The following is a 25,409-nucleotide window of genomic DNA, read 5'->3' as shown; positions in this document are numbered from 1 at the left end:
TATGGTAGCATCTTTTTACTGACAAAACGGTGGTTATACAGAGAGTAAACTTCAGTGAATAAAACCAAAACAACGGCTCCTGAGCATAGGGAAAAACTGTTACAAAAACTCAGGCCTCAAAAACTGTTGTTCCACTACGGTCTTTGTAAAAACCCACTCATCTTTTTCTCAGTTTTTCTTTATTTATAAAACATTTTCACATTTAAGCACACCAAAACTGTGATTAGAGGTCACTGCATAACTACACTGAGGCACTCAATTGCAGGTTGAGACTGAATCTGTGAAGGTCAGTCATGCTCATCAGATTCCCAAAGCACACAGTTGCGAGGAGATAGTTTGGAAAGAATACATAAACCTTTATTTTTACGTTTTGATGAATGGTGTGGCTGAGCAAACTTTTTCTATTTTGAGTCAGCTGGGATGCCCAGAATTTTCATAACTGGGTATAAATCTTTAATTGGAAGCTGTATTCTTGCAAACAAAACCTTGGAATCCGACATAGAAATAGCTCTCTGGCATTTTTATATTATGCTGGAGAATAAAAATGTCAAAAATAGGGCTAGAGTAACAATGGCAGACTTATTCAGGCTTTCGCTAATGTGGATAAAAAACGAAAAGAGCTTAAAAAGGTTGATGTACACACTAGATACCTTTTAATTTCTATAAACACAAAGTTTTTGGGGTTTTCTGGCATGTGGACGGTCGTGGAGAGGAGCAGCTGCTTCTTAAGGGGAGTACAGGTTCAGAAGTACAGTTCCCTTGAGGCTCATACGGCTGGGCTCTGGAGTGCGACTGCATTTTTCAATGGTGCGCTCGAAAAAGAAAATCAATGGTCGCACAGGTGCGCCCAGTCGTTCAGTGGGAGGAAAAAAAGCAAAATTGTCGCGATTCTAAAAGTCTCATTCCTGTATGTGTGTGCAGGTGTAACACACCTCGAAGAAGAATGATTGACTAAGTTGTTCAGTTTGGGTCCGTGCACGACAGTTGGAGCAGATAAAAAAAAAACGCCAAAATTTGGCAGTAACATTCCTTTGACTACCATGACTTTTCAACGCAATTAATATAATTCCAGCGGATTCTGATATGCAGCACTGTGCAGTTGTGAAGTGTTTACGTAATCAACATTTATCAGCAGATACTGTCGCGGAGAAAAGCGGCGCTGCAGCTCTAACTTAGTAATGTGTTGCATAGCGGTGAAAAGCCGCCTCTCTCCGCGTCAGAATCTGCTGATTCATGGGGATCGTGTGAACGGCTGAAGATTTACAGTCTCTCAAAAAGCCTGCTTATTTAGGTGTCGCTGCGAAATTATGGGTGTTAAAGGATTAACTACGGTGTCCCGGAAGTACATTTAACTCAACGCAAAAACATCAGAAAGATCACAACAATTAAAAAATAAATAAACTTTACGTTTTAGAAATCAAAACAATTTCTGTAACTACACCTATTCAAAAAAATAAATAAATAAAAGAAAAAGACAAAATGAAACGTTCCAGAAAAAAAATGTAATTTTCATAAATCAAAATGAAATGTTAAAAATGACGCAAAGAGGAAACTGGAAAAAGTAGGTATCACAGGACATCACTGATTGGATAGTGACGTTTGTCCATCACTTTAACAGACCATTATTTGACATTAAAGTCACTGCAGACAAACAAAGCTACTGCTGTCAAAGAATATTTTAGACTCTAGACTTGATCAACATGATTCTCTGTAAATAGATGACTCTTTATGTCAAATCATTTTTTTAAGTGTAAATGCGCTCATAAGCTTTTTTTTGTTTCTGTTAAAAAATTACTCAATCTGTCACTGACTTTTTAGGAATCTAATAAAAAACTGTTGAAGCCTGAAATTAAATATTAATGTCCCAAAGAAAGAGCTTTGATCCGGAATATGTTTGCAAGACTCGTTTTACTTTAGTTTATCTGTACAGCTTCTAGCTAATACCGCATCACGGCAACATGCCAGTTGAATGAAAAAAATAGTTTTGGATTGATGAAATCTAGTTGTTTACACTTTCATCCAATTTAGGGAAATACATAAACAACAATACAAATAGTTGATTTTGCTGCCTAAATTCGTGTTAATAAAGTGTTGCATACTGGTGTAAAGCTAATTTATGTTAATTGTGTAAACATTTCACTACTGTAAAGTGTTGCATATCGGCGCAAAGTAGCTTTTCGCCTCAAATTCCACACGAAATACGTTAATTGGATAAACGGTTAAGGTGTTACAGTAGCCCACAGAATGTTCACACTGGAGCTAAAGCTAGTGTTAAATGGTAAATGGAGTATACTTATGTAGTATTTTCCTACCTTGTGTTAAGACCCAAAGTGCCTAACATTCACAGCGTCATTCACGCATCCAACCAATGACGCCAAACCACAACCACCAAGAGCAATGTGGGGTTCATTGTCATCCCCAGGGACACTTTGACACATGGATTGACAAATTGGGAACAGCAGCTCTACCACTTCCGCTCCAAAGAGTTAACCAACATGCAGACGGAAGCATATCACCCCTATTTTTGCATCTTTACAATGGTTTCCTGTCCATTATATATATTTTTTGAACATTATATTCTTGATTTGCAATGGACTGGCGACCCATACGGGGCCATCCTGCCTTTGCCAAACAGCAGCTAGGATAGGCTCCAGCAACTTTGTGATCCCAGAAGGGCATGAAAGATGGACGAAAGGATGGATTTTATTCTTAGTTTCTAAACTTTTACATGGCTTGGGCCCTCCCTTCATTTCTGGCTGTATGTATTGCTACAACCCTCGGGGATCTGTGGGGTCTAAGGCCCAGCTCTTACTTGATTCACCAGACATGAGACTGAAAAGTAGAGGTGACTCAGTGGCTGCTCCGAGACCGCGGAACAATCTGCTCCTGCTGATAAGAGTGGGCCCCACAGTGGAGCTTTTAAAGTCTCGTCTCTATTTTTATCCACCAGCTTTTGAGCATCATCAACAGTAATATTACTAAGACATAAAGTTATGGGAGAAAAAGCTGCAGCTGTTTGTGACGCCCTGCTGCCGCCGTTTACCGCAGCCGGTCGGCATTTAGTACCTTCACCTTCCTGATGCAAACTCCTCAGGCTGCAGAGCTATAACACATTTCTTCTGACATGCTTTTCGGTTGAATGTTGCATGTCATAACAGTGCAGCTGCTACCAGGGCACGGGAGCACTTCAGAAAGCCTGTCAGTGTTTTTGCTCCTCCTCTTTCAAACCACATTTACCTTCAGGCTGGACATTTTTACCAGCTGCAACTGTGCTTTTCCACAAAGAGCACATCTTTAGAGCTGCATTTGCCTTGATAGAGGGATACAGACAGAGACAAAGGACAGTCCTGCAGTGGTAATTGGGTTGCTGTTCTTCTGTCAGTTTCTGAACTCATTAAGACTCCTCTCTTTCCTTCTATCACTGGTTTCCTCTAAACCTCTGCGCTCTCCTCCATCTCCCCTTTCTCTGTTCTTTCTTTCAATTCCCTCCTCTCCTTCGTCTCTTTTGCCAAAAACATATTCATCATACTCCTCTGCTGCCCTCACAAGCGTTGTGCCACAGCATACTAATGACAGTGTGAGTCTGAGCGTGCATCTGTGAGACGCTGTCAGCGTGTCTTCGTGTGTTTGCTGGCATAAAGGCTCGCGAGCACAGGTTGGTGTCGGCACACTCTTTGCACTTGTCTGTGCGCACAGAAGCATGTGGGTTAGACTATAAATGTGGGAGTGTTTTGTGTTTTACTTCAGGCTGTAAAAGCTTGATAATACACCATGCACTCATTTGCTATAAGCCTGTTAACAGCATGCACAGATAAATGCCACAGAATTCATCTTACCCCTCTCCATCTTCCTCTCCCTCGGTCTGCATGTTTATTTTTCTCATATTTCCTCTGCTCTCTCTTTGCCTCCTGCTGCTTTTCTTATCAAACTGCTTCACCTTCTCCCGCATTTTTCTCACCAATTTATGTTCAACATTGTTGTTGCATATGTTTTAGCATTATTTATTTTTTAATTTAAGATCATCTTTTAAGGTCTAGACTTTTATATCTTTACCACAAATGGGTGAAAAAGACTTGATTAAGATCATTCTATGCTTATCTGGAGCAATCTTATCTAAATCATTTGTCCTTTTAACCAGCAGTTTTTTCTACTAGTTCAAAAAGCTAAAATAAAAGGCTCAAATGTTTTAAATTGACCGTTTTTGCTTCTTTCATGCTTCAAGCTACAAGTAGCCTATAATGATGCCCTAAGAATTTTATTAAAACAGCCTCGGTGGTGCAGCGCACGCTGTTTGTTTGTTGGTGCTAGAGTTAATACTCTCCAAGTTTCATTAAGTCATTTTATCTATGGTTTTATTAATCGTCTTAATGCTTCAAATAATGAAATCATTTTAAATCTCACCAATGTAAAGCACAGCACTTTTAGATACCAATCCCCTATTTGGAGTCTTTGGAAGTACGGTTGTCTTTTTAAAACTTTTATGTTTTTTTGTTTTTTTTTAAGTCAGCAAATTTAGTCTTTTTATTCAGTTTATGATACCTGGTTATTTTACTGTTCTTCTACTTTTATGTAATTGTTTTAATATTCCTATGTGATTGATTTTTATACTTTTAAGACATTTTTTTAAATACTTTTTATGACATTGTTCTTATACTTGTTTGAGAGTTCTATTTTTATCCTTAAGTCTTTTAGATGTTTTGTGTATTTTGTGGCAAATGGACCTTGAGTCTGTAATAAAGCTTATTATTATTTTATGTCTCCTCCATACACAGCTACACACCCTTAAACACTGGAGATGTTTCCAGCAACCCCTAAATAACAGACTCTCTTTGACATACTGTAACTCCTTCAACGCTCACGTGATCCACGTGAATCAGCTGATTTTGATGTGTAGAAAAACCAGCTTCTCGTATTGGATCTACGTTATAATGCAACAGATCACCAACGCAAAGTGTTGCATGACAATCCAAAGCTGCTTTTCTCCGCTCCGGAATTGGCTGGAATTACATTAATTACATAAACCAGTGAAAAGTTACAGTAGTTGAAAAAATGTTAACACTGGATCTAAAGCTTCGGTGTAAAAGGGTTAAAAAAACAAAAAAAATGTTTTAAGACTTTTTATAAATCTCATGACCTTCATTACCCGTTAAAGTCTGACTGTTTTGATGTAGGAATTGATAGAAACATGCTCTAAAAGTGGAGGCTTGATCGCCCCATGAGGATCAAGTTTTGAGTGATGTCCACTAGAGATGCCACAATTCTCTGCTCAGAAGGGACTCGTATGTTACACCATTAAACCCAATCATGAGGAAAGTGAATTGTTGCATCCCTACTGCATACTAGCACGATGACGTTGAAGGTGTCAAACACAGGTGTTGTGCTAAATTTAAGAAGGATTCATTATGTGTTGCTTTATTACATTTGTCGGCATGAGCCAATTTAATTAGCAAATTAAAAATCTGATTTTTCTAAGAGTTTTTTTTTTCCGTTGGATTCTAATATCAAGCCAAAACAAAACTTGGACCCAAAAGTCAAGGTTTAAACTGAATCCTGGGTAAAGGGGAATTGTCGGATCCCTAATGTCCTTCCACATTGAGTCTCCTCTGACTGGTGATAGAAGAATAAATAAAAACTTTCAGGTCTTCCCGGCTGTTCAGAAGGGTTTCTCCATAAACAAATATAACTGTAAACATAAGACTCACAATAAGAAGTTCTATTTATTTTTGTTTCTTTATTTTTTGGTAGAAAAAGAATGAGGAGTGTGTGCTCACAGAATATCGTCATTACACACAAACGATACACACTGTCACAAACCGGACACACACATACAGACAAACTCGTTGTTTTTTCAGAGGACTCCTGGCCTGTTAAAACACTTTCTAATCATTGATCCTCCTTTTTATAGTAAATTTTGCACTGATACAAATACAGTGTACCGACCAGCATTGTTTTAGTGTTATTGTATTTGGTGTTGCTCCTCATAGTTAGTGTTTTGTGATTCTGGGTTCAGATTGATATGCTGTATGAGAGGTGAATGTGATTGGGTGAGTGTGATTGTTGGCTGGAGGAAATATAAGGAGGGTGTTTGAAGAGTGATGGATGGATGGATGGATGAAGCCTTAATAGTTGTTACTGCTGTATCTGCCGTGGTTGTGGCCTCCAGCAACCGCTTAAATAGACACTAACAGGTCTGTAGCACAAAAGACTGTCTCTGATTCATATTATGACCAACCAGATGTTACATTAGTTTGTTACTGGAGGAATTTGTTCTGCCTCCTTCAGTCTGTCCAGCTTTAGGTCTTTTTTTTAAGAACTGTAAAGATTCTTAAAGGACAGATGGAGTTGTGTAGCTGTATTCTGCCTAAATCCTGTTTTAGTTCAGATTGAGATCTTGGGCTTCTGCTTCCAGTTTTAAGTACTGTGCAAGGCCAGAAAATGACTACAAGTGCAGTTCTCTCAAGAAAATACATTCTAAAAAACAAAAACAAAAAAACAAACTTGATAAGAAAGAATGCTCCTGTACAGAAACTCTGACCCAAGTGTACCAACGTTTTGGAAGCACGGGCTAAAACAGAGGGAGAAAATGGATGGATGGATGAAGTGCATCCAACGCTTAGCTGGCAGGAGTGCAGGCAGCTCAGGCAGAGCCAGAGAGTCGACATCAGCCATCCATCACCATCATCTCTGAGCTCAGCAGTATGAGACGGTTTGAAACAAACTGCAAGTGAACCGTTTCTCTGCATCATATTTGTGTGTTTGGAGCATTTGTAAGATTTTGCTGCAATGTTGATCTGCAGACACAAAACACACCATCACGGTTTTAAACTTTGGGTTCTTTTGCATTCACATTGGGGGTGTGGATGGATGCTCTGGTCATGTTTGTATCTTTGGCAAAGATGCTGGTAAGCTGTGTTGGAATTTTACTAATAGACCAAAACTGGAAGAACTACATTGTTGTAAAATCTAATTACTTATTAGTTTTTGTTTTGTCCATTTGTCCAGTCCAGCAGCTCAGCAAACAGATGAGAGCTGATGGCCTTTTGTATTGGACATATGTTACTGATCCAATAGGGGTTATGAGTCTTTGGAAATACAAGGTGTATATTTGTATAAACCCGTCAGCTTACAGCTGCTCGCAACCCTAACCTAACATTGCTAATGCAAAAAAAAAGGTTAGTTTTTCTCAGTTTTGAGCCAGATGCCAGACCCAAAAGAATATGGATCTATTGGTCTAGAAGAACGGGGCGGAGCAGGGGGCTTGTGGGACACCCATTGTATTTTCTATGATATAAATAAGCTCTTTTTCAAAACATTTTTATTCCTCTGCTCCTGATTTCACAACAATTTGAATAAAGAAACACTCATATTATTTACCTCCATCATAAAAAAAATGTCACAAGAACCTGTTAAAAACACCAAAAAGGTGATTTTCATCACCAGTCCTGACAGTAGCTATAAACTTCCTCTGTTCACCCTTCAGTGTCAGTCCTGGAGCTTCCCTTACATTTTATTTAAATAATATCCAAATCAAATGGATGGCATCATTAAATGTCTTTAGGCCAACAGAAACCTTCCAAACTGAGGAGTTGGCAGAACCGCGCAAGACCTGCTTCTGCATGGAACAAATTGTGTTATACAGTACTAACTTCAAGTAATTGAAGGAAAAACGTGTGGTGTTCCATGTGAAGTTGCATTGTCGTTCACCTTTTGTGAATCAGACAGTGAATCAGATGTTTTGCACAGTTGGTTTGGCAGGGATTTTCACGCCGGATGCACTTCCTGACACAACCCTGTATTTTATCCAGGCTAGGGACCGGCACAGGGAGACCCAGACTTGGGTCCCCTTATAGCTACATAGTTGGGTCTTGCCCAAGGACCCACACTGGACAAAGCTAGTTATACCCCCTGGGAATCGAACCCTGATTTCCCATGTGCCAGTCCCACACGCAGCATGGGAAATCTTTAAATTTGATGTAGGAAGGAATGGATTTTTTTTTAATTAATGAAGATAATTATGATTAAAACCCAGATTAAGACTTATTAAATTTCTTCTTACGTTTTAATGTACAATTTAAAAAAAGTACATTAGCTGGAAGCAATTTCCCGTACTATATCTGTGATATTTAAAACCAGTGTAAAGACCTGCAATCATTTCTAATTATGATGTTGACCAACCTGATAATTATGCAGTCAAAAGACCGGATAAAAGAGGATGAGAGGATTATAATTTTTTTTTTATTAACAGCAAATATCTCACAGACTCTTTGATGATCACTGATTTCCGTCTGCCCAGTAGGGGAGGGGACAAAAGCGTGACCCCTGCTGCCTGCTCTGAACTCTTCTGAGGCATCATTAGCGTCTGATGACAGTGATTAGCGGGGAGAAGGCCACCGCGCCAGTTTTCTCTGAGACAAACAAGACGGGAAGTATGGGAAAACCGGCTCAAAGCAGTATCACGAAACAAACTCGACCCCTCTGGTCCGTAGGCGCCAGCCTCGCTGAATTAGACCCAACGGGGAGCATCTTTGCTTCAGTTTGTAAACAGACCATTGAGGATGGAAAACACCATTTAAAAATGTACATTTATCTCTGTTCTTGGGTTTCCTCCCATTACTGCAGAGCTAAACATGACTAAATTCATTTAATCCATTTTAAAGGTTAGATGTGTTGCAACCTGGCAAGTCAAGTCAAGTTATGGTATTTGTTGTTTAACAACTGGTATAGCACAGTTCATGTACAAAGTCAACTTAAAATACTTTAAATTAAAATATATACAGTACAGACCAAAAGATTGGACAAGCCTTCCCATTTATTTGAATGAGAAGGTGTGTCCAAACCTGTGGTCTGTACTGTTTATACAGTATGAAAATAATTAAGGAGTGATCATTAAAATAATAATTTAAAAAAGTTAAAATGAAATTAATTAAAGTGAGAGTGTGGATGTAAACTTTTGAATGAAAAATGATCAAATGGAGCTGAGAACAGGTGGGGCTTAAATAAAAAAAAAGGATTTAAAGAGACTGAGTGTTTTAGTTGATCTAAGGCTTTCTGGAAGTCTGAATGCAGCTTCTCCATGTTTGGTTTTTGTCTCTAGGAACTGACAAAAAACAGGATCCAGATGACTGGAGAGGTCTGGCTAGTACAAACTGGGTCAGGAGGTCAATCATGTATTTTGGTGCTAAACCATTCAAAGCTCTAGCAGCAGAAGTTTCAAGTCTGTGCTCTGACAGACAGGCAGCCAATGTAAAGAACTCAGAACTGGACTGGTGTGGTCTACCTTTTTTTGGTCCTTGTCAGAGAACCCGAGCAGCATAATTCTGAATGAGCTGCAGTTTTCTGATTGTTTTTTTTTGTCGTTGTTGTTGTTGTTGTCCTGTAAAAAAGCTGACTACAATTGAGCGCATAAACTAGTTTCTCCAAGTCTTGCTTAGACATCAGATCTTTAATCGTTGGAATATTTTAAGCCTTGGAATATTTTAAAGATGATAGTTGGCTTTTGTAAGTGCTTTCATGTTTTTATCAAAATGTAGGTCTGTGTCCATCATCCCACCTAAGTTTCTGGCCTGGTCGGTGGTTTTTAGAGGAATAGATTGAAGCTCTGTAGCAACCTCCAACAATTTCTCTTTAGCACTGAAGACAATGACCTCCATTTAGTTTTTCTTTAACTGAAGTAAGTTGTGGCAAACTGATGTCCTCAATGCATTTACCAAGTGCCTGTACAGGACCTCTGTCCTTTGGTGTAATTTTATAAACATCTGTGTCATCTGCATAGCTACAGCAGGTAATTTTGCAAAACTAATAACACATTTTCCCCCTTTTTTATCATAGCTTAAAGTTTTTAGCTGACAGGAAAGCAGCTAGTAGCAACAAGCAAACAATTCTTGTAAAGTCTTGAAGTTGGGTCAACTGGACTTCTTTTTTGAAACGTTTCATCATGCATCGAACTAGTTTCGTCAGACTAATGAAGACTTTAAATATAGATGGCTTGACTCAACTTAAAGACAACATCACGTGGATGAATGAGAAACGTCAATGAAACATTTGTGGGATTTCTCAGTTTGCTTGTGAGGTTTGAAGCTCTCCACCCTCCTCATCTGATAAAATCTTCCAACCATTCAAAAAGTGAATCTCTAAAATGAGTCACAGACCTTTTCACGAGTGAGTTCTTTTCATTTTAAAACAGTGTTACCTCTCGAGCCGTTTTAAATCAGTGAACGTGCAAAGCCTTCACACCCCTAATTTGCTTTCGTTGACAGGAACTTCACAGGTAAAAAAATGGCTGCTTGTTTGTCTGAAATGAGCGAAGTCACATGAAAGAGAAAAAGCAAATAAAGAGGAAAACTCGCTTGATCTGCTAATCCTTGAACTAAACTAAACGGTGTAACTCCTCGTCACACCGTACTTACTGACGAGATATTTTTTTAGCTTTTTCTTTATTAGTGCTTCCCCTTTTTTAACAATGACAGTTGTATTGCTTACTCTGTTTCATTTACTTGTGCTCTTTATCTTCCTGGATAATTTGTGTGAAATTACAGTCTACAAACCAAGACTTTGTTTGAATCCCTTTACTACTTCCTACCTGGAGCATTTCTCAGGGACCAGGGGCCTCATTTATAAACGTTGCGTACGCACAAAAGTAGGCGTACGCCACTCTCTACGCAATAGTTGAGATTTATAAAAAGCAAACTTGACGGGAAAATGTGCGGTCCTTCACGCAAGCTCTGACCCAGGCGTACGCACAAAAACGGGTGAAATGAGAAACGGCGACACCGTCGGCAGATGGAAGAAACACGTGAAAGTGAAAATACTGCCTCTCAGAAATAACATGAAGACTTCACAAAGCAAGTCTTACAATTGACAGCCTACACCAACACCCGTTTGATCAATCAGCAGTGAAACAAACAAAATAAATCAAACGAAAATTACAACAGAAACTTAAATGAACACATATTTGCAAAAAGAAAAGTGAAATATATTCTACAATATTGGCATGTAGTGCAATTCATCCTCATAAATAATATAGTTAACAGAACGAAATACTGTACAAAACTGATATTCTCGTCAGTGTGTCTGTCTGGTGGAGCAGATATAGTCAAAGTCAGCTTTATTGTCAAATATGCTGCATCCGTAAGACATACAGCACAGATGAAATTGCTTTCCTCCCACCCCACAGTGCAAGCAGCATATAAAATACTAAATAAACGACTTACGACTTAAAATACATTCTTTTAAAAACAATAAATCCTATAAACCCAAAAAGATAAAGCCAAAAAAAAGCCAAAAAACACTGAAGGTAGGGGAGAGAGGAGCCGCTGCGTGTGCACAATCACACAGACGGACGGACGGACGTATTAATTGTCCACTGGGGAAAGTTGTTTTCATATTAAAACATTTCTTCATAAGCTATGGAATTATGGTATTCATGCATATGCCTTTAGTTTGTTTTATTTTTGATAAAACAACGTATGTCTCAACCATTCAGAAAGCAACAAGAAATTACATTTGCGCGGAACATTTTCCCATTTCCACGTGGATGATTACCGACATCTGTAGCTTGTCAGATGTAATTAAATGGAGGGAAATAAAATGCCCCATCACAATGCGTAATGACGCACAATGGCTGATCTTGCGCTCTTAGAAGATGTGGCAAATGAAAGAATTCGGAGTGAACGCATCTTTAGACAGCAAGAAGACATGCTGGCAAACGAGGACGAGTGTCTTATGAGCCGGTTCCGACTTCTTCGAGCCGTCCCTTTGGACCTCTGCGGGCTTTTGGGGGGGTGTCACCCAGTGCATCTGGCGCGTCGGTGTCTCCCTCCGCCTCAGTCACCACTCCCCTTAAAAGGGATTCCCCAATTATTGCCGCCAGTCTCTCTCTCAATTATTGCCGCCAGTTTCTCAATCAATGAATATTCATTTGTGGGCGTTTCACGGACTATTTATGGGCAACTATGGACGTGTCATGAAGCCCCAAAAGCTGCGCTGCATTTAGAATTGGTTGTGATTTATAAAAGGAAAGATGCGTAAGATGTGCGTGCGCACGGTTTTATAAATCCGAATATTTCTGTGCGTACGCACGTCCTATGTTTCATCCGTACGCCACTTCTGACGCAAATCCAACGCAAAGTTTTATAAATGAGGCCCCTGGTCTGTAAATTAGCTGTAAGTTGGCCTGTGGACATAGCATTGGATGCATTTGAAGCTGTAACAATGTTTCTTTTTGTCCTGTCCCTTTCAAAAAAGTATATTATAATAATATAAAGGGCGTTCCCCTTTTTTTGGGGTGGGTGGCGGGGGGAGGGGGGGTGACACCTGCGGACATGAACTCTGGAGTATATCAAGCTGTTCAATCTTCCCTTAGTGTGTATGACTTTTAGATAACCAAAGAAAAAAACTGTAATCTATTAAAGACACATGAATGTCAATGTAACATTCTGGGATGTAGTCCAGCTGGGGCGCACCAGATATTAGATACAAAGTGAATTTTAGAGTTTCACCTGTCGCCACAGTAAAAAGACAGACTTTTAAAGCACATCGGCATGAAGAGCTAAATAGATTCAGTCTAATATATGGGAAATGATTTGTTTTTCTAATCCCGAAATCATATTTCTGTTATTAAAATAATGTTAGTTTTGCAGAGAGTCTTCTGTCATTCATGTAATGATGATAAACTCTTTTCTTACTAGAGGTTCTCGTCTCCTTCCAGTGTTTCTCTCCACGTTTTTCATCAATTTACACTCAATGCTCAACAATCTGTTTAATGTTTTGGTCCTTGAAGTGCTCCTTCAATCTGATTGCAGTCAACAGATGTATAAAGAAATAATACATGCGAAGATCATTTGAAGTGTGATCAAAGAACTCCGGCTGGTTTGATCCGATCTCAAGCAGGTCCCTATGGAATTGTTGAATTTGCTTTGAGTTGAGTAAAGGAAGGGTGTTGTGGGTTGGTGCTAATGTGTAGTTTTTTTTTAAATATTTAACCTGTACAGCCAAACATAACACACTGAAAGTTAAAATATAAATAACGTGTAAACTTTGAATGCTAGTTAGTTACAGCAGTGACGGCATGTAGTTACAGGAACGCCAGTTGATCAGAATATCTCTGAGTACATTTTCACAAGTTTCTTCGACTCAGTTTGCTTTTTTTGGTCGCATCGGCCTGGTTTTGGGCTTGAGAAAAAGTTGAAAAGGACCAAACAAAGAAGCTCCTATCCGCCCTTAAAGGAAGGATCCTGAATTCACAGCTCATCATGAATGCAGAGGGTCAATCCATCAAAACAAAAGAGAAAGTAATTTAAGGACCATGGAAATTTAGGGGATAAAAAAAAATTGTGAATCACAAAAACATTAGAAAATGTGTTGACAAATGTGGTGTTATGATGAAGCTACAGCCTGAAGATCAAGCAGTTGATTGCTGGATTTTATTCAAACATTAAAGTTTTCCAAATATACAGTGGTCCTTAACTACACCGTGGTTTAGCTTTCGCCGTCGATGTTTATTTTGTCCATTTTTTATACATAATCTTGGGTTATACATTCTGTTAATTAAGGTTAAGTGGCCAACAGACACATTTAACTGAAACTAAATTGAAATAATTATTTTTTAATCAAAATAAATAAAAACATTTTTTTACAGTTGCATTTTTAATTTAGACAAAAAAAACAACCTATTATAACTATTATAAACGCAAGATGCTGGAGGGACTGGTATGTCATTTATACAGATGGTTGTTGGTGTGCCATGTGTTTTTTGTTAAGGAAAAACTCTACCTTGGCTCGAAAAAGTTTGTAAAACCCCAATGTCAGCACAAAAAGAGTAGATTTTATACCTTTTCCATGGTTAGTATCTTCCAGCCTTGTGTTCACACTCGAGAGTGCAGTGTGAAAGCTAAATAGCATCAATGGTGTGCAGACTGTTGTGATTTCCTGACTGTTTAAATTGAATCTGCATGACTGCCTTGGTGTGAAAGGGCCTCTGTGTCTTCATTAAGAAGGGCTGATGTTAAACATTTCAGATGTAAAGTGATGTTTCACACATTTGCACTGAAACAAGATGTTAAAGACATGCAGGCTGTAGGATAAAGTCTGAGGAATCCAGTGTTTTCAGGGTCAATTTGTTGTTTTTTTGAATGGTGTACCAAAATAAATGATTACATATTGTACTGAAAACAAGAACTCACCTGTTCAGCTTCTTCTTCATCACTGCTAATCTTCAAGTCATCCTCCAACATCCTGCACAGCAACAGAAGGACACTGTTTCATTTCTTTCTGCATGCTTGAATTACAGACATGTCCTGATGTGACCTTTTCAAATACACATGTTACAATGTTGTTTAATAGCATTTTTAATGGAGAGATTATAGTCTCACTGGATTTGTGCGTGGCCATTCTTGATTTGTAACTCATACATTTTGTAACTGTGTGTACTTGTATGTACATGTACACACGAATATCAAAAATGTAGGAATACAAAATATTACTTACACACGCACAACTTGAAACTACACCGGCTTTAACTAACTACGAATTCAAAACGTCTCCTACGCAGACAAGACTTTAAATGGTATGCACCAATCGCCTGATGCACGCAGAGGAAACCACATTTATGCACAGATCAGAGTTATAAGTACAGAAGAGGTTTTAAGACTCCTTTCATATCTCCAGAGTTTTCTGATGCGTTTTCTAATCAGCCTCTTTACATTTGGATTGTTAATAATATCTAGTAAAAATGTGCCATTTTTAAACAAAAAAGTCTAAATATAGTCGATCAGGTCGATGGAGGGATGGGGGCCGGGTTAGCTCGTCCTGGTTTGCGGCACTTTCCATCTGTGAAACCTGGGTTCGAATCTGCTGCTGCTCCCTACTCCCCTCTCTGCCACTGCACCAGTCCCAAGCTCGGTGGGATTGAGAGGGCTGCATCAGGAAGGGCATCCAGCGTAAAACATTGCCAAGTTAACCATGCAACTCATCCTCGAGGGAGGCTTGTTTCTCTGTGGCAACCCCTGATGGGAGAGGCCGAAAGTAAAAGGTCAATGGAGGGATACACTACGGAGAGAGATGTGCTCGACCCCGTCTCCAACCCCTGTGCTGAAACAGTGAGTTCTGGAAAAATTTGTGATTTAAAAACTGCATTTAGACTTTTTGTTAAAATTCGTTTCTATAAGCCTATATTTGTTTAGGAAAGTGGAAAATGTTAAGATACTATGAATGAGATGACCCGGCATTATACCAGCATTTAAATGCATCATTTACACACAAATCAGAAGACATGAGTCTCAAAACCTCTCTTCCACTTGTGACTCTGATCTGTGCGTAAATGACATTTTGTCTGTGTGCATCAGGCGATTAGTGTGTTCTATCCACAACTCCAACCACCATTTCTCAAAATGACTTCATTCATAGCTGCTCCCCCATGTAGGAGCTCGCCGCTCCATGGCCTAAAGAAGACGCCGATGTCTCCTCTGATAGATGAGGATGATGAGCGCTAGTGCCTGGGCAGAGGTTTGAATGTATCTGCTGTAAATCAAAGTATTGTTCACATCTGTGTTTTTGTATTACTTATTGCGTGAGTTGGTTTGTGTTTAATTGCATAATTATGATTTAATGGAAACTGTGTAATTGTGAAATTGTGGTTTGTTTTTGTTTTTTGCATTTCTCAAATTTCGATTAAGTTGTGCACATATCTGTAAAGGAAACACAGCTACAAAATATGCGCAATACATACTGTCTGAGTTACAGTTATGAACACACAAATCCAGTGAGACATTTTTTGCTTCATAAGTTGTTGTTGGGGAAGGAAGGCAGAAGGTGAACATCAACTTCAAAAAGACTTTTGGGCTACAAAAGGGCAGTCAGATTGTGTTTTCAACTGGAAACTTTCTGACTGCTCGCCTTCAGCAAAGACTTCCTTTCTTTAGGAAACAGACTTTTGCAGGTCTTTATGACTGCTATAATGTATACACACTATCCTCCATTCAAAAAATCAAAAAATCTAATATCAATTACATAAAACCGATCATTCTGGCACTCATACCATCACCTGCTTCTCACCACACAAATGATTCTGTATTTATGTACACTGGCAAGTTACCATGTTTTATGGCTTTATATAAACCACACAAAAGCTAGTGTTATTTTAAGCTGGCAGTGCTGCTGCTGTGACAGGAGAAACCCCTAAAGGGATTTTTACTGCCTCATGAAGCACTCTTGTCAGTGCTTGCACCGCAAAAAAGAAAAAGAAAAAAACACTCCCCATTGTTGTGGTGTTTTCAGGTGGGGCTTTACGAGTCCTGAATAACTGAAGCACTAGGAGAAAAAGCTGTGCAGATAAGGAGCACGGTGCAGCACACGGTGTTGATAGATACGTTTGAATGTTAGAAAAATGGATTCATATTTTATTTCATAAGAAGGAGATGGATAGGGGAAGATAGTGTGTGTGAGATGGAGATGATAATGACAGGGAAGTGAAGGGGAACGAGTGGAAGCTGGAAAGAGGAGAGGATGTGAATAAAAAGCACCGGAGAGACTGAGAGCACTTTCAGGACAGACATTGGAGGTTTGGACTTCCACATACAATGAGCCACATTCAATTATGAGCTGAGAACAGCACAGCCTCCAGTTTTCACCTGTTCTTAAAGTCCCCCTATGACAGTAAAAAAGTGGTATTTTAACTATGATTAGAAAGGTTTTAACCAAAATCCCACAACCAAAATGTCGTAACCCTTGTGCTATCCTAGGCACTTTAACATTGGGAGTTGGGTCATCTAGACCCACTAGACAGTGCTCTGAACCTTTTTTCATCAATGATTTGTGAACTTCACTGGTGTCCATGGATTACATGAAATCTTTCCACCACTATCCACCTTTGTCATGGTAGGGAGAACACGTCAATGTAAGGGTGGGGTCATCTAAGATAGCACAAGGGATAAAAAGCCATATTTTGTGTTTATCTGAAGTCACTGATCCAGAATCTCCTCTACATGGGCGTGGCAGTTTGTGCTGAACTGAGTAGACCTCCATATACGACACCGACTGACAGTCTCTATTCACAAAAGTTTTGGTGAAAACAGTGGAAAGTGACATTTTTGGTTCCAAATAAGCACTTTTTGAATAATATGCAGAATGACAAAATGAATGTGTGTACTAGACCCTGCTGTTTAGTAAAATTACACACGAAAAAGTACTTTAATACGCCCCAGAAAAATGCTTCACATGACATTATAAGTCAGGCTACATTGCACCAGCAAAAAGAACTGGCTGTGGCTAAGAACTGATTTGATGCTACCATGCAGATTGTTGAATTCACTTGCTCAGCAGATAAAATGAAATGCCAGAAAGACAGTTACTATTCCCACGTAATTTTCCAAATACGTGCCGTCAGTGCTGAACTTTTTTCTTGACCTCACGGACAGGACCCAGCGGAAGGGTTAGGTTTAGGATTACGGTTAGGGTTAAACCACCAGACTGTTTCTGCAGCTCACCGCTCCTCCAAGAGATGGATCAAGTATAGAGAACACATACAGCTAACGGGGCTTTATTTTTTAGTTTAATTTTAAATGTGCTAATGTTCTCTCCTCCCACACCTTAGCTTGTGCACGGTGGGCGGGGCAGATCAAGGAGCTTGAGCTTGCACTCTTGGGCCGTTCTGACATCACAACAGCTCATTAAATCAAAAAGAGCGTCTTCACAACTGTCTGACAGCGATTTGAAAGGAATAAATACTGGATAAATCATTTCTTATTACATTTGTTCTCTTTCATAAGAAAAATGCCAGGCATACATGTCAAAAACTCAACAATGATTTTCATCAGAGGGGAACTTTTATGCCCTTAAAGTCATAATACAAAGATCAGTGTTTTATCATAGTTCTGCTGATTCACTATAAATAAAATATATTTATTAATAATTAGACATCAGCATGAAAAGTATCCGTAATTTTAAATATGATTTTGAATAAATCTAAAATAAACCTAAATGAAATGAATATGTTTTGTCCAGTCCATTGAAGCTACAGTTCTCACTTGATTATTTATTCTGTATCATTGTGAATCATTTAAGACATACTTGGCAATACACAGCCAACTGGTTTTCCTCCATAAGTTACACTTAAAGTTATTTTAAATCCTTATGTAAGTTTAAATTTTGTTTCAATGATTTTAACTTCATTTTCCAGCCTGTTAGCTGTTGGTGTTGTTACCTTTACTGTGAGTGGAGAATACTGGCATCTTTATTAAAGTATGTGATCTGAATGTGAGGAACGTGTACCGTCAGATGGTTTTTCTTGGAAAATAGTTTAATTACTTTGGAAACGTCAGAAACTTGCAGCTGTTTCAGCACGGCGGCTCTGATAATCTATTACCTGCTTGGCACCAAAGAGCAGCAAGGGCCAGATGGACATAACTTAGCGAGTAAGCTAATAAACACAAGGGAGCATTTACAAAAGACAGAGCCAGAACACTCACATATCGGCGTGTATGTCTGAATGCAGTAACTGCTGGAGAAAGCAGAGGAGCAACAAAGAGACTTTGTTCCTTTGTGTTGAAAAAATGATCAGAAGAAATATCTTTTGCTCTAGTCATCATCTAGGTTTTAGAAAAGCCAGTTACACAACTTAATGTTGTTGGGTTAAATATTCTTCATTTACCATGCTTGTTTCAATGTATTATGTGAAACAAAAACAAGGAACGTGTCTTTTTTTTTTTTTAAACCTACATCTCTTCCTGATTTGCTGTAGACAGTGATATTTGTTTGGACAAGGAAACACGGCAGCACTTGTGCCTTTAAATTAAAATGTGTTTAGTGGTTTCAACATTATGGTAGTATTTGTCTGAAGATGGAGGACATATATAAGAAATTTTAGATTAAAATTGCATTTCTGAGTTTTTCTTTATTCAAATCGTTGTGAATCAGGAGCAGATCATATTAGTGATGTAGGAAATACGCTGGGCCACAAGCTCCCTGTTCCACTCCAGTCTGATGCGTCCACTTGCAGACAACTAGATCCATTTGTTTTCATTTGTTTCCCGCTGTCAAACTGGATAGCTCCAACATTTGTTGTATTAGTAATGTTGGGTTGGGGTGGGAGGGGCTGTAAGCTAGTGGGAGAGTGTATAACCAGAGACATCTCATTAACGGAAAGGGAAAGTGGGGGTACCCCATGCCAACAGTCCCGCCCACAGTTTAGAGGTGAATTTCTAATGAACTACTGCCGTTCTGCAGAAACTACGTCCTAGAAAACGACAGGTTTTTTGAGTTTGTCTAAAAATGGAATAATCATTATTAAATCTTCGCTGGGATTGCTTCGAAAATAGATCAAAAGATGATTGGAGGGGGACTTTAAACCTAATATATCAACAGAAACTAAAGACAAGTTTAGTAATAAAACACCTTTTGTAAATCTCTATTTTTTTTCTCTAAATTTAGGCAAATCCTTCTAACGCTGTTGCAAATTTTTCTCAAAAGTTTATAAGTATACATGCATCTAAATTCATTTTTTATGGTCCACTCAAAACTGATGAATCAAACACCGCTTCAATTTGGTGTTTGGTTATTTTACGAAAATCTGTATGTTTCATTCAGAGATTTTGCTAGAAGAAGTGAACAAAAACTGTGACTACTTAAAAAAAAGAAAAAGCACTCCATATTTTCATCTTTAACTTGTTAATTGTTTACCACGTTAAAATAAAATTGTTGCCAAGCAACAACAGGCTCCATTTCCTGTTCCAAATATTAGCAGGTTCTAAAGAGTCGCATTAAGCTTGTTTATGGTCAAACACAGGATAATTTGGGATCATGAGGTGATTTTATGAGCCAAGATTTTTCCCTTCCCAGTCTCATACCACCATGAATCTTACTGTTAAGCTTCATGAGGGATGCGGGAGTAGACTGCAGCCAGAGATGTTGCAATATGCTCCTGGCTCACGATAAATTAATCTGGCTGAACTTTTCTGCTCTGATCCACACAATCTTCATATTTTTCCTCCTTCCACCAGCAAATTCCATCCGAGAGTCGTGTTTTATTTTACCTGGAGGCAAGCACAGCAGGAAAGCAGAAACTCTCCATTTGTGTGTGTTTTAGAAAGATACTTACGACTTCTGTGGTGCCGTTGGTGCTTTAGCAGCAGGCTTGTTAGCTGGAACAGGGCATCTCTCTGCAACACAGCAAAGGACATTTAATCATCCTGTCTCCTGTGTGTTTATCTCAGTTAAAAATAAGCCAAATTCAATTACTGTCAACTTTTAGCATTTTTATGAAGGAAAATAAAAAGTGTGTCTTTGCCTGTTTTTTTTTTTTTTGTTTGTTTTTTTATTCATCCTGCCAAGCAGCTGAGCAAACAGAAAGAAGCTGAAGGCTTTTTGAGTTGCACTAATTTTATTGTTGTTATTGTAGGAAACCTTTGGAAAAAGAGGGGGTATGTTTGCATAAACCCCTTCTGTATCTCAGGGCTAAACTTTATTTTTATCAATAATTTTTAATATTATGAATTCCTTTTAACTTTCAGGGTGGACATACTGTACATTCACAAAAAGGCAGATTGTGGTGCAGAGGAGTGGTAAGCTAAGACCAACCAGGCTCCAGTCGCCAAGGTAATGGAAATATTTTTGCTGTTTTTGACAGATGAGCTTACATAACATCATTGTTTATGTTTAAACTAATAAATTCATTATTTCTTAATTGCAAAATAACTTTTACATTTATTATTTTTAAAGTTTTACTTTCATTTGTCATTTGGAAAGATAAAAAATAGGAACATGAGTTGAAATTGCCTCGACTAATAAAATTATAGGGGGATTTAGGGAAAACCGAAATTGTGGCATTTTTTTTATTCTCACCAAACAATGTGTACATGTTAATAGTTACAGTTTTTATATTTAGGTGTTTGTTTGATTTTTAAAACCAATTTTGTGCATTACACCATTTAAAAATACATTTATACATGAAACAAAAAAATGTAAATTACAAATGATCAATTCTAACAATGAAAAAAATTGAAATAGTGTGTGTGTAGTTTTTTAAATTAAAACTACACACATGCATTTTAACCAGTTATGATGTAGGATAGACTTTTCCTTCATGTTTTGAAAAACCTCCCAAATCTCAGATTCCTTTGGACTTTTAGTAATTTTTTTTGTTTTCTGTTTGTCCGTCTTCCTAAACATAATTCTGTTCTTAGCACCTGCTTTGCATGCTCCCCATTCATGTTTGGCTCGTAGTTTGTAAAGTAGTAAGTACTTGTCTTCGCTTTTCTTGTTGGTTTTTTTTTTATTTTTTTGCGCTTACCTTCAGTATTCTCAGAAAAGTCATTTATATCCATGCATTTCTGAGAGTCCTATCATATTAGCATGTGCAAAACCCACCTTAGGAAGCAATGATGTGCATTCAGGGAAGGCAGGTGATATTCTTATCAATTATGTTTTAGACATGTCTATTTTATGATTTTTTTTCTGTGTGGGATTTCAATGTTTCTTTGATAAATAAATAAAAAAGTAGCAAATTTTTTAATTTCCTGTTCAAATACAGGAGAAAGCGGCAGGTGAGGCACCAGCCGCCTGTGCCTCACCTGCGCCCAGACTGCACTGCACACACCGACAGGAACTGTAGCTGACACATGCACTTCACTGTTTCGCTCTTTCTATCATCAGAAGAGGCGCTTATTTACTTCATTTTTCTATTTCTCATCAACTGTCTAATTACCTTGATGCCAGTTTATTTATTCTTTTTTTACCCGATAAAAATGTGCAGTAGAAGCACACCAAGGCAGAGTGCACTGGTGATCCCACAGAATGTGACACAGCGGCTAAAAAGTAAGACAATTAGATGTAGCAAGTCAAGTGCAGCCATCCAATTAATCTTTAATATTGTTTAGCATCATCTTCTGAATGACAGATTTCGTGTCTAATCTCAGGAATTTGTGGAGACACGTGATCTCCACTGGGAGAGAGAGAGTTTTAAAACTGAAAAAAGAAAATGAAAACTGGGGTCTCATGCAAACAGGTTATCCATGTGTTTCTTCAGAAGAAGTGGCGCACAGACTTCATTTAAAGGTAAAAGTAAGTCAATAATAACCATTTTGGTGCTTTTTTTCAATGCTACAGTTTTTAGACGGAAGAAACATGTTGAAATTAAATTTTAAACAACGCGCTTTAACCGGTGAATAAGTCACTCTGTAGTGTTCATTAGTTTGTATATCTGACTGATGACGTTGGTGCCTCACGAGCCGCGAACCTCACAGCGTGTAATTAACTTGGTCAATGTTTTCTGCTCTGCAGTTTTCATCAGTCCACTAGGGGCAGTAGAAGGCCTTTTCCTGCTCATTTTAAAACGGCTGCTTCCAAGAAATCTCAAAAACACTTTTGGCGGGAAAAGTTTAGCTAATTTTCAAAACCTTATGCTGAGAATATATATTATTTTAAAGTGCTGTATTGAAAGACTGTGACATTTGTTAATAATACTTTTTCATACAGTTACTCCACATTAAAATGCGGGGACCAAATCTGCAACACTGGATAAATAATTTTCTTTTTTTTAAAACTAACATTCTTGTGAGCAAAAACCTAGCAAATTACCTACAACTGACAATATCAATTACTCATCACAAATCATATAACACATTTTCTTTGTTGAATTCAACAAAGGGTTTTAAAAAGCATCTTTATTCCCAAAAATGTTATTTTCTGTCCATTTTTTTGACGTAGTGGGCTTCACAGTAACAGGAACCACAAACTTTGATACATTCTTAAAAAAATGCAGAAGGAATATGGATTTTGGTGCTGTAAATATGTAACTCTGATATTATTTAGTTTTGTCATATTCCAAGTGCAGAGCAATGAATTATAAATGCTAATCAGTTCAGACTGTGCTTTCAAACATACATGGCTCATGAAAAGAGCTACTTTCTTAGGAAAATGTAATAAAAATGTCAAGTTACATTCGTGATTGGGATGCAAAAGTCCAGCTTTTTCACTTTTAGCTGTTTAATTGGACCCAGTCCATTCCCAATATCGCCCACAGAATTCTCCCTCCTCCACTCCCACTTAGCCCTTTTTGTCAGATTACTTGTTCAAATAAAAGCAGAGATAAAAGCAAAGGTTTTCAGAGCATCACGTTTGAGTGGTTGCCATTTTTTTCTCTTCTTTTTCCCCACAAAGCAGTTGCCTTTACGTTGGTAATTATCTCAACCGGTTTGAGAGTGCTCATGCTTGGAAACTTACTCTGAGGGTTGTAGCTTGACGTCACATGCTGCGCCTCCTAGAGGGAAAGGAAGAAGGGAAGGGAGAGCCAAAGGGAAGAGAGTTGAATGAACAAACAAATATATGTGATTATTGATTCCGCAGCAGCACAATGATGATGTCACGTAGATTTCAGATGTTTTCTTTCACCATTTGAAAGATTGGCGAGGTGGCTTCACAACCAGAAAAGCGTCAAGTATCTGTCAGAATGTCACTGTTGTGTCTGAGCTCAAGTTCAAAGATTTGGACAACCTGGTGTCCTCCTACTTGAAGCTGGTCTGAAATACAAATCAGTTTATGCAAATCATCTAGCAGCCACTGGGGGCTTGGTGAGCAAGCATCGTAAAAAAAAAAAGATCCAACTTTACGACAATCTTTACAGGCCTTTTTCACTAACGTTTTGCGTTGCTGCTACACAGTTATTTATATCTATGGTAATTGCAGTTTTATAGGTTTCAACTTTTCAAATTTGAAATTGTGCTGTAAAAGAGGTGTGGTGTTTCGATTTATTAACACCCTTAATGTAAAAAAAAAAAATGGATGCAAATTATGTTTTAACCCCAAAAGCACAATAACTATTTTTTTCTTTTTTTTCATTGCTGGAAAAAAATTCAGGGGTCAAGGGGTTAAAAAAAACTATATGAAAAAATAAATTGACCCTGTAGGCTCTCTAGAGTTAAGTAACCAGTTGGTCATGTGACCACGCCTTATATTAGGGGTGGGCAAACTTTTTGACAGAAGGGCAGAACCAGGAGCAGATGCGAGGAATGTTCTGGTTATCCACCTCAAAGGAGAAAGAAATAGCTTGGAATCTGGATAAAAACATGCTTTAGTTTTGATTTAAATGTATATGTGTATACTGTATATAACTATAACTGCTTGGTAATTCATTACGACTTTTTCCTCCAGGTACTCACCTTTTTTTTGTATTTTTTCTGAATTTTATTACTAAAAAAGGAGAATTTTTTGCAAGAATATTTTTTAGTTACTAAAAATTTCAGAAAACATTAATACATTTTATAAAATTCTATCAATGGCTTTAAGTACAGCTGTGTAAACAAGCAAAATAATTGCAAAAAAATGAGCGAATATGTGTTTTTAAATCCGAGTTTCAGTCTTTTTAAAAGCTAGCTGGAAAAATGTGATCAGGTCCAACAAACATGACAACAAAGCAGATAATGGCAAGTATCTGCTTCACTTAATGAGCAATCTAAAAGCTAACTGCCTAATCGGCTCTTGAGTTTTCAGTAGTTGAGTGGCACTGGGAAATGGATCACTCACCTTGTTGGGGATGGGAAACTTGGTCTGTTCCGCTTTTCCGGGAGTGTGTATGGCTGTGAGAGGAGGCGGCCAGGAATGGGTCATCTCCTGAAAAACAGATTTTCTACATCATCCAAAAGCGATCATTGTTCCAATCATAGCTAAATGTATGAGGGAAAACTAAACAATAATGATGGGTAAAGTATAGCGTCACACTGAGCAAAGGAAGTGTTTCTGTAACATCAGGAGTGGAGTCAGCATCTTCTCACAGTTGTGTTTCAGCATCCTCATCAGAGTGGATGTGAATGTATTTATAGTATGAACTCGGAGGTGCACGGGGGGGGGCGTGGCTCACTAGGGATCAGTGTACAGAGAGTGAGTTAAGTGCAGACTTGGTAAATTAGGAAAATAAAAGCTGACTCCAGTTGGCTGCATTACAATTAGGGAGCAGAGCAGATGCAGCCTCTCCTTTCAATTATTCTAATCACAGTCTTCTCTGTTGAATTCCAGCCTCAATATGTAGACGCTTAAATTAATTAAGAGCAAAAGTGTGCTCGAACACGTCTGTGTGTGCAACAGTTCTTAACATTGTGGACACACAGATTGTCATTTTTTGTGTGCTGTGCACAGTTGCATTAACAGTTTGTGTGCTTATTTGTACGACAAATCTTCACGTGGGGATTTGTAGGAAAAGGAAAATAATGAAATGACTCCTGCTTGTGGCGTATAGTTGTTTCTATCCCATCATGCCTCACCTCAGATGAGTCAAAGTCAAAGTAGACTTTTGATTCTACAGCTACGTGAACCCTTGAATCCCGTAGGCAATGAAAGGCCATGAAGAAGCCACAACGAAAGCAGCAACTGCCAAGTACCAACAAGGGGAGTCCTGAGAAGTCAGCTGACTGGCAAAAGCAAAGAAT

The 25,409-nt window shown here is 38.3% G+C and overlaps 1 protein-coding gene across 2 annotated transcripts in view; it reads right to left on the bottom strand.

The window, feature by feature from the left end:
- aff2 (AF4/FMR2 family, member 2) overlaps nucleotides 1-25,409 on the bottom strand; it is a 200,410-nt gene that overhangs the window by 56,524 nt on the left and 118,477 nt on the right. For both annotated transcript variants that reach the window (XM_020706761.3, XM_020706762.3), the window contains exons 6-9: nucleotides 24,511-24,597; nucleotides 23,212-23,248; nucleotides 20,090-20,150; nucleotides 14,181-14,232 (exon numbers count right to left, since the gene is read on the bottom strand). In XM_020706761.3, coding sequence (XP_020562420.2) covers nucleotides 14,181-14,232; nucleotides 20,090-20,150; nucleotides 23,212-23,248; nucleotides 24,511-24,597 — 237 coding nt within the window. The remainder of the gene's footprint in view (nucleotides 1-14,180; nucleotides 14,233-20,089; nucleotides 20,151-23,211; nucleotides 23,249-24,510; nucleotides 24,598-25,409) is intronic.

Source organism: Oryzias latipes, chromosome 10, assembly GCF_053564925.1.
Source record: "Oryzias latipes strain Hd-rR chromosome 10, Olatipes_Hd-rR_3.1".
In the NCBI taxonomy this organism is placed as follows: domain Eukaryota; kingdom Metazoa; phylum Chordata; class Actinopteri; order Beloniformes; family Adrianichthyidae; genus Oryzias; species Oryzias latipes.
This window is presented reverse-complemented; position numbering and strand designations above follow the sequence as displayed.